At 41.2% G+C, this 10,750-nt stretch overlaps 1 protein-coding gene across 1 annotated transcript; it reads left to right on the top strand.

The window, feature by feature from the left end:
- Positions 1-361: 361 nt before the first annotated feature.
- LOC100825670 (zinc finger protein WIP2) lies at positions 362-3,520 on the top strand. The gene is made up of 2 exons (XM_010229204.3): positions 362-1,189; positions 2,458-3,520. The coding sequence occupies exons 1-2, from the start codon at positions 587-589 to the stop codon at positions 2,983-2,985; spliced, it is 1,131 nt and encodes a 376-aa protein (XP_010227506.1). The 5' UTR covers positions 362-586; the 3' UTR covers positions 2,986-3,520.
- The last annotated feature ends 7,230 nt before the right edge of the window (positions 3,521-10,750 follow it).

Below are 10,750 nucleotides of genomic sequence, written 5' to 3'. Positions count from 1 at the left end.
AGTGTATCATCACTGAAATTTTTGCAGGCATACTGTTCCTCCGAAGTAAATATTTTAATGAGTGACATAAATTTTTGTCTGTGAGGAATTAAATTATTGCAGGGGATATTTGGTTCCCATACTTCCATGGGAAGAATAACAAGGGAAGCTAGTAGGAGGGTTCATGCCTCCAAGTCCCGAGAATTAATTGTGAATCACCATTTACTGACAGACATACTACCACACCAGCACTAGTAAAATTCAGTAGTAGCATCCACTCCCCCCGTCCAAACTTTTGCTTTTGTTCCTACTCAACATCAAACCTTTTCCGGTTTTCCCCACTCTGTATGCTGTCATCAGCCAGGTGATCCTCATCCCTCTCCCTCTCTCAGTCTCTCTAGTGAACTTCCCTTTCTTCATCTACAGCCTCATTTACAACTTTAGGGCTACACGCACACACAACGCCTTTATCTCTTCATCTTCTTCTCTCGGTGATTCACACACCCAAGCTTCTCTCTCTCTCTATCTCTATTTATACTAGGGATCTCCCACCCACAGCTCTCTCTCCTATATCTCGAGCTCCACACAGCAGTCGATCGATCCGGCCATGGGAGATCCCTACACGAATTTCCTGAGAGGCTACAGCCTCCGCTATTCCTCGAACCCAGCAGCAGCAGCAGCAGCTTCGTCTTCGTTCCCCAGCTACAGCTCCTACATCCACCCACATGCAGCAGCTCCCTCCTCCCCTCCAATCAGGGAAGCGCTCCCCCTCCTCAGCCTCACACCCTCCTCACCCCACCCCGGCCACCATGATCAAGATCACAAGATCCTCATGACCTCCTGCAGCAACCAGCAGGCAGAAGCTGCTGATCATCAGGCAGCTGCTCGGGAGGTCACCGTGGCCCTTCACATCGGCCTGCCCAGCCCCAGCCACTCCGATCCAGCTGCTGCTGCTGCTGCTGCTGGCGACCACCAGAAAGAAGAAGTAGCAGCAGCAGGAAGCCTGAAGCAGCAGGAACAGCAGGAGGAAGAAGGGGAAGAAGAGGAAGAAGGCACGATGGCGCTGGGGGTGGGGTGCGCGTCGTTGGGGATAGGGAGGCTGACAAAGGGGCAGTACTGGATCCCGACCCCGTCGCAGATCCTCATCGGGCCCACGCAGTTCTCCTGCCCGGTCTGCCACAAGACCTTCAACAGATACAACAACATGCAGGTGAGATGATCCATCCGTCCGTCGATCTGCACGCATGCATCGGATCATGTGTTGTTTTTAATTTGGGGGGCTAATTCGTTCATAATCCATCAGTTTTGTTTGATCCTGATCTATCTATATGGGCTAATTTCTTGGTTGGAATTGCATGTCCGTTAATTGGTTGTCCGGCTTCTGAATTTTTCATTTTGAGCCTAGCTTGCTGCTTGCATCTAGCATCTGTGGGGCTGTCAGCTATGGCTTCCTTTGTCTTGTGTGAGATAGTGTGGTGATAGATCTCGGAGGGAGTGCCTCCGCATGCTGCCCAATCCTACTACACTTGCTTTGATCTCTCTCTCTCTGCCTCTCTGCCAGTGGCGCCGTACGCCCGTACTCTTTGATTTGACTGAACCGGGGAGAGGGGATGGGGAGAGAGATCGAGGGCATGCAGTAATGACTCTGGAATAGCCATTGACATGGAGAGAACTCTGAGCTAGCTAGCTCGATCCCCGGCCGGTCCCTACGTACGGTGGCTTCTAGCTAAGCTACGGATCGATCGATTTTGTTGGAGTTTGTGCTTATTGTGTGTTCCTAGCTTTTCCAATTCGCAGTGGATGCATGCAGAGAGGCCGGGAAAGAGAGATCTAGGAGAAAGATCTGGCAAAAAGGCATCTTTATCTTTCCCTGCTGCCTGATCAGTTCCTTGAAGGTTACACAGATCGGTGTGCGTCTCAAGCTAGCAAACGGCCGGCCACTGCAACAAACCCCACCACGAGCAGTGTACTGTCGGTCTCGCACAGCACAGTCCATTTGCTCAGACAGACAGACCCCTTCCCAGCTTCTTGATTACATCCCTTTTGCTCTGCAACTTAATTGATGCATCTATGCTGCTAGCTAGGCATCCAAGCAGAGAGAGGTATATAGAGAGAGATGGTCCCCATCGATCGACCAAGCCAGCCGGCCGGCCCTCTGCAACTTAAATTATCCCCCCATCTCTGCTTGCCTCCAGCACGTGAAGACTCAAGATGGAGCTCCATCACTTCCCTTACACACATCTCTCCCTAGCTTAGCTCCCTGACTAGCCACTGTGCCTCCAGCAAGCAATGCCGAATTGCTCAGTGCATGCCCTCTCTCTCCATGTCCATGTCCATGCATCCATGCAGCAGATGCATGTGTACTAGTTAACCAGGCCTGCACACAGCCATTTTTATTGCAAAGTTATGAGTAGTAAGTCTTACAAGTAACAACAAAATTAACAATTGTTCGATAATCTGTCTATTGTGGATATGCAGATGCACATGTGGGGGCACGGGTCGCAGTACCGGAAGGGCCCGGAGTCGCTCCGGGGGACGCAGCCGACGGCGATGCTGCGGCTGCCGTGCTACTGCTGCGCGGCGGGCTGCCGGAACAACATCGACCACCCGCGGTCCAGGCCATTAAAGGACTTCCGGACGCTGCAGACACACTACAAGCGGAAGCACGGGATCAAGCCCTTCATGTGCCGGAAATGCGGCAAGGCGTTCGCCGTGCGCGGCGACTGGCGCACCCACGAGAAGAACTGCGGCAAGCTCTGGTACTGCGCCTGCGGCTCCGACTTCAAGCACAAGCGCTCCCTCAAGGACCACATCCGGGCGTTCGGCCGCGGCCACGCCCCCTGCGGCATCGACTGCTTCGACGACGTCCTCGCCGACGACGATGAACCCTCCTCCGAGGTCGATCACAATGTTACTACTACGGCCGGCAGCCGCCATTGGAAGGCTGCAAGCGGCAATAATCTCGATCGCATCGTCTCTAGGGCTACTACTGGCCTGGGTAAGTAGAGTCGTATGCATATGTTCGTTCTGCTACCTGAGTATATATATATGGATATCTATATGGTATATATATACATGAAGCTGGCTGCGGCTAGCCGTATGTGTATATATATTTATAGTGCGAACAATCGATCGAGATCAAGGGTGCGTTTGTTTTAATTTGAGAAAAACAAAAGTAAGGTTAATTAATATACAGATCGATGCAGCTGGGGATTAATTAAGGGATATCGGCGTGCGTGTATGGTTAACAAAGAGAGAGAAGAGGTGAATTTCTGGTTGTTTGGGACTTTGGGTAGCCTAGCTAGCTTCATTGTATGTGTAGACTTTGATGTGGTATATGGTGACACAGCTTATGATCAAATGTTCATTGAAAGGATCGATCGATCGATTTGTCATGCATGCATGCATGCGTGTAAGGGTGATCGTCAATGCAATGTATATGGGCTTGCTTGCCAATTCGATGTTATTTACTTTTTGTTTTGAACATGTTACACACGGTCTCTTATATGCACAATTTAAATACTGAATGTATTTAAGACCAGAGTACTTTTCTTTATGACCTAAGCTACTTAATTATTAGAACATTTGAGCACGACAAGTCCAATTTGTTTATGTATATGCAATGTAAAATATTCAAAAGGGAACGGGTAGCTAGCTAGTTAGTAGAGTATTACTACTAGTTTTCTCTTGTTTTTATTTATCATATATTATGGTACTGTACTAATTAACTGGCATGTCACACATTTATACTCATGCATGTTATAACTTTTTTTTTCGAAAAGGGGACCAGGTAGGTGCATGATTATTTTTTTGCATTTCTTTAGAACTAAAAAAATAAATACGTTTTTTTACCAAATTATGAAAAGCACGTTCATATGTATCCATATTCCAAATATCCTGACTAGCCAGATATGCAAAAAAGTCATAGATACACAAATATGTGCAGACAGCACCATGTCGTCTCTAACACAGGGAACGACCAAAGAGAAAACAGAATAACATCAAATAGGTATATTATCAAGATGTACTACGATGAATTTATAATAAAATTAATTAGAAGTTATAGATGTTGGTTGATTTTTCTATAAATTTGGTCAAACTTATAATTGAACCGGAAATAGAGCAGTAGTTAGTAACCATGCATAGACATTTTGTCATTATTTGAGCTATTTTTAAGAAGGGTGTACCAGTACGTAGTTATATCTCTACATATTGCCACAGAAAGAAGTATCTCGGGGGCAACAAATCTGAATTTTGCAAGTGTTCATCAGATGCACACACATCAACCGTGACAGGCCTGTTGTAGTGCCAGTTTTCCGAACTAATTCCAGTCTTTCTCTGCTGACGAATTTTTCTGAAGGAAATAAAAGCAAAAACAATATTTACCCCCTCTCAAGGAATTTAGAGACTGCATGAAAAGTACGAATTTCACTCGCAAAAAAAGTAGAAACTTTGGCGGTTGAGTTACATGGCCAAGTTTACATGACTACGTTTGCACAGCTAATAGTTTCTACCGTACTGTTCTAAGTTCAATGAATAAAACTAGAGGTGCTATTAATGAAAAGAGACTAATGTAAATTTACATCGCAAGTTTCTAACCATATTCTATATATATATATATATATTCATGTTTTTGTCGAGATTTTTTGAACTAAAAATACCTCTGAATTTTGCTAAGTTTTTCAAAATTGGGTTCATATGGATATATGGAGCCATCTGATCATTATATTATTCCGCATATATATTTAGGACCCAATAGGATGAAACACCAATCTGAAGAGTAATACACAACGGCAAAAATAACAATTAATGCAAATGTTTCCCCAAATGTATATATATGTGTATGAACTTAACCTTTTTTTGGTGTTTTTGAACTTGCTATGGCGAGATTAAAGAAACGACATGCATCATGCATGCATATGGTGTTTTTTTCTTTCAAAATGTACCTGGCTCCGTGTGCATCCTATGATCCAGAGACCGAAAGGCTTGTCCTTCCCTTTCAAACAAAAAAATATGCATGCATATGCAAGGTGAAAATGCACACAACTGACAAAAGGAGAAAAGAGAAGGGAGAATTAGCTAGGTAGCTAACTAGAGCTGTGCATATGCTCCATCTCTTCAGTACATGCGTACATGCAGCACCCTGGTGGATCCCAATCCATGAGAATCTCATAGCTAGTTTTTTGCTTTAATGCTCTCTCATCTTTTGCATAAAGACATGTTCTTTGTTAGGCTTTATCTCTCTTTCAGCAACCTCCCCTAAGCCTGAGAGAGAACCCTTTGAAGGATATATATCTGAAGCCCATGATCGATGCTAACTTTGTCCCGATACTAGTTAAGAATCACGAGATATATATATGGATCCATATATCTATCGAAGCCTAATTTATCATGGATTAACATGAGAAAGGAGCTGGGGAAGGAAAAAAAAGGACAAAGGTAAAATGATTGCACCAATCTGATTAATGGCCTATATCTGATGAACTATGCCATGTCCTACTACTGTTTCTTTAGTCTTTTCCCGCCGCTGATTACAGCTGCAACGATCAAAGTAACAAAAGGGGTGCTTAAAGTTGCTCTTTTCCTCTTGCCTGTTACCCTCAAACTTTACTTCTTTCCTTAGCCTTTAGCATTGCCTAACTTTTCCAGGTGTATATATATATATATCAGTTAATCTCGAGATCACTACTGTTTTTTGGTAAACTATATGTGTACTACCTCTTTGCTCAATACATTCGATCATCATATAAACTCATCATAAGTTCATACTTAATATAGTAATATGTTTTGGTGTTGTAGAAGTGTCTTGCCTACCTTTTTAAGGTCTACATATTAGTTAATATCGAGATCACGTAAACTAGTACAAGAAAGGCTATAGGTGACCATGCATCAGTGGCGACTCTCTAAAACCTCCCAGTGATGAGCCCCATCAGTGGTGGTTGGAAAAAAACCCGCCACACTAATGTCTTCCTCGTGATCACTACGTTTCTAGGTAGACTATATATGTACTATGTAGCTCTTTGCTCAATACGTTCGATCATCATATAAATTCATCATCATAAGTTCATACTATATCATACTTCATCATCGACGCATGTGCGGAGATCTTTCTCGAAGGCTTTGCCTAAGAGTTGTGTTTCCTTGCGTTTTGTTTCAACCTTTTACCAAAGGATTAGGGCCTTAGTGGTAGTCTGGTGGAGTCACTGTCATGAGTCAGTTTTTTTTTTCTTTTTTGGGTCGACTTTGTTCGGTTTTGATGCCTGATTTTTAATAATATATGGTTTTATGCATCAAACGATGCAGATGCCCGACTTATTGCTCCCCCCGACGTTATCCTCTTTTTTCGGAAAAAAAAAGTACATGTGGCATCTGATAGTCTAACTCTTAATTAGGAGCATTAGTTAATTCAACCTGCAAAAGTCTAATATATACAGCTGGCAATTCGATAATAGTAATGATCTGCTCAGAATATATATGTGCCGTTCAATGATGATTTCATGGAAACGATTGGTACTAGTTGTCGAGATTAACTGTATATTCACACAGTGGAGACCTGCGTGCCTTGTCAGCCTATGACGCAACCAATGGCAACATACAGTTTTAAGCGTCGTCACACATAAAATGGTCCATGAACCTTTTGTTTGTTAGCTTTCGGCTGTTTCTTTCTCACGATCGACTGCCTGCATACCTTGTGCTGATATACATTGTAGGTCATTCTTTTTTGCAGAATAAAGCCTTCCAGCCAGACAAATGAGCTGTACTCGTGTATATACGTATTGCTTTGGTCCTAGCTCTAAGATAGATTTTGATCGTGGCAGCGCAAAGTAAAGCTAACTTCAAATCAGAGCTTAACTCAAACTGTTGTTGAGATGAATAATTACTTCGTACGTCCTTAATCACCTAAAAGAGTATACCATAAGATAATTAAAATGATATACTATTGAAATTCCATCCAAAAAGAGCTATTTTGAACGACAAAACATGTAAGTTTTTCTTCCTCCGATTTTTGCTTTGCAGAATACCAGTTCATTTAATTTCATCGAAATAGCTATTGGAATTAATCAGTGAAATTTTGTAGTCCTACCTTTGAAAAAATATCTAGATTCCTTTTTAGAAATTGTTTTTGCCTTTCAACTACTCACTCCTTTCCAAAACATTGGGCACATAATTTTCCGTGCAGTCACCATTCTATAGCTTTGACCACTATTATACGACAAAAGTACATCAATTGAGCATGTGAGAGTAATATCATTGTATTTGTCCTACTTGTATGTCACATATTCTTTTACTAACTTTATGAAGAAGTATATGTCAAAATTATAGTAAAAAATTTAGAACATTGACTGCACTAAAATTATGTGCCTGTTAACAAGAAAATCAAGAAATATGTTGGACGCAGCTAATAGTTCAAAGCACCATATATATTTAGCTTTATTATTGCTTTCTTTATACGCCTACACATGTTTTGAATTGTTTACCTTTCATTCCCCTTCTTTTCAATTTGGTATAAATGTTTTGATTTTTGGTTATATTTATGAATTCTTACTATATTTTTCTAAAAAATAAATTTGTTGGTATTTTAAATTAATTTCTATTTATTTTCCTTATTTTATTTTTATTGTTTTCTTCTTCTTTTTCATTTTATGATATTTATTTATTTATTACAAGGAACATGGGTGCTCTGCTCACTCCATCGAGGTCGGAAAATAAAAGTGAATTACACCGAATATTTACATCTTCATGAAAAATGATTGGAATTAAACAAATCTGTTTGTGCTGCGTGCGTGCCGAGACCGTATCCCTCCAAATTATCGAAGTCCATGTTGCAATGATCCGATGGCCGATGAAATGTAAAATAGTTTAAAGACTGATTGGCATGATGTTTGTAGGAAACCGGCGCTAACTTGAAAGAGTAGCCGATTATTTGAGTAAAAAAAAGACAACAAATCTATCTGAAACATACGCCATGCTGCCGTTTAGGAGAATAAGTAAGGACCAAGGATGATAAGATAACTCCAATTAATCTTAAGGGTCTATGCAGTTTTTTTTCTATTTTTGGTATCTATTTTTAAACTATGAGAAATTACCAACATATACTCCGGCCTTTCGGAATAGGGAGAAAGATAGTACTCTTGCTGATATATCTACATACCCACCATGCAACAAACTGGACGGTGTATTCATGTATACTCATTGTCCTGCTCTTTTTGAGGACTGCGAAGGACCCTTCTCTTGCCCTGTCTACAACTCTACGTGCACACATGACACATTGGCTTGTTTCTTCCACGATGATCAGTCGCCATGAGCAAGTACATGTCATAATTAACTGCAGCTAGCACAGTGGAAGAAACTTTTTGCAGATAGATAAAAAAACTAGCCTCTCGGCGGTCTCTCCCTATTCATTTTTCTGTCCCGTCGCTTCCCCTACTTTGAGCACAACAGGTGAGCACTTTCATCTTGTCAATGCACACCCCTTCTGCTCCCATGCTTTGTTTCTTCCACGGTCAGACATGCACCTTGCCCAATGCATTGCTGCGTGTCAGAACACTACAGAAGAGAGAGAGACAGAGATGGGTGGAGTACGTACGTAAAATCCAAGGTGTATATAGTTCCTCTCACTGCACCGGGGCGCAGCTGGACGTGCCCTTTCAAACCTTCTGCTGCCTCTCCCGGCGACATTGATGCAAGCGATGGCAGCGAAGGAACAGGCTTGTTTTTAATATTCTTGGCCCCTGCCGTGCCGCCGCTGCTTCCTGATGATGGCTTCTGCAGGACGTAAGGGTGCGTTTGGTTTGCTACCGAAACATATAAAGACAATTTTTTGGTAATTGATCAAAATTTGATATTTGTTTGGATGGTGTCCAAATATTTGGCTAGACCAACTTTCCCTAAAGCTCCTGTAGCTTCCTTTGTGAGACATGATGGCTCAATTGCTTTTCAATTTGAGTTCTTTGTTCTTGGTGGGACAGCAGATCCGGAGCAGACCGCAGACGACTCATATTGATGAGATCTTAAAAATCTAATGATTACCTGTCTACAGGAAACATATATATTTTCTTCCGACGAGAAGAGCAGGAAACATATGACAAACATATACTCTTTCTCCATCTCAAAATAAAAAATAAGTGACGCGAATTTATATAATTTTTTTTATAAATTTAGGTCACTTATTTTGAAACGGAAAGAGTATGTATAATCTCTAGTAGCCATTTCTTTAGAGAAAAAGGAGACAATATTGTAGCGCTCCTAAACCTTCGCCACTGACTCACCGAACCAGTATTTTCTTAAAGTTTCAGTATCCTCAAAAAGAAAAAAACTATGGACCTAACTGATCGAAATAACCGAAATCAATTCTAGCTTCACTGACCACAGATCACAGTAGCATCGTGGAGGCTCTGTCTGAAGAGTACTGGTTTGAAGAATCGATGGATGTCAGAATGTGTATACATCAGTTTTGCTGCAGGCACAGGCAGAGAGAAGACAAGACAAGCACAGGCCACAGACAAGCGGACAGAGAGGAGGAGAGTCAAAAAGGGTAGATTCGTTTGACAAGTCACATCAGGCTAGAAACCCCGTCCATCGATCTATCGCATGCACACAGGATGCATGCATGTGTAGCAGGGGCTGCAGCAGCGAGTGTCATTTTCTCCCGGGGGAGGGGAAAAACATCGCCAAAATGACCTGGTTAATGTAACAAGTGTACAACCCTCCTGACGGGGTAGCTTCTTTTTCTTTGCAGTGAACTTTTTAGGGAGTTGTGACATGAGTAACCTTGGATAAAAGACAAGATGTTTTAATAGGGTACTAAACTGTTGTAGGATGCATCTCTATCTTTCCAGGGAGTTGAAGCACGTGAATAAGAAAAAGAATGCAAGATTGGAGTGTCTAGACGCGACTTTTTATGTAAAGCTCGATGTCAAATGACATTGTTGATTTTCTAAAACATTTGTTAATTTTTATTCTAGTCATCTAAAAATTCATAAAATTGCACGGAATCTAATTGGATTGACAACATAGGATTACAGATCTAGCACCGCCGTTAGGAGTGTTCTGTAGTCTTATATCCTAAAAAAATATGAAAAACTACATTAATTAGTATTAGAAAGATAATTATGCTTTTAACGTAGCAAATTGAAAATTGCCATCATCAATTAATTATAGTAGATTCATCTGTACTGTTTTTGTCTTCTCTGTGTTATGATGTGTGGATAGAATTAATATGGATTTGAATTTTTGAGACCAGGTAGATGTGTGTCAATCTTGTACTCTAGCTTGTCTAATTAAACTTATCGAAAGATTTTTGTAGTTACTGGAGATGCAAAACATATCTTTATTGCAAAATGTTTATATATTGCACACATTGTATCCTCCGATAAAAGCGGGTGAGCTATAGGGCAAAAGCTGGGGACAGATCCACTTTTTCAATAGTACTCGAGTAATCTACCAAAATTCTAACTCCGACCCCCATGGCCAACATGTGGGCGTCAAGTTGGTTGTATGACCATGGGCCTCTTTGATTCACGGGATTCTGAAAAAACAAGAGTAGAAAAAACACAGTAATGTGATAGAAATTAATAGAAAACTATATGAATATTGATAAATATGGTCAAATTAAGTCAAATCAAATGCAAAGAAAGTTCAAATGTTGGTACATCACTAAATATAATACTCTTGTCTTAGTTCTCATGTAAAGATATCCAAAAAAGAGGTCCAAATAAATTGTAAAAATCATGTGTTTTCCTTTTGAAACTGAGATCACAAGAATATTAGT

Source organism: Brachypodium distachyon, chromosome 1 (assembly GCF_000005505.3).
Source record: "Brachypodium distachyon strain Bd21 chromosome 1, Brachypodium_distachyon_v3.0, whole genome shotgun sequence".
In the NCBI taxonomy this organism is placed as follows: domain Eukaryota; kingdom Viridiplantae; phylum Streptophyta; class Magnoliopsida; order Poales; family Poaceae; genus Brachypodium; species Brachypodium distachyon.
This window is presented reverse-complemented; position numbering and strand designations above follow the sequence as displayed.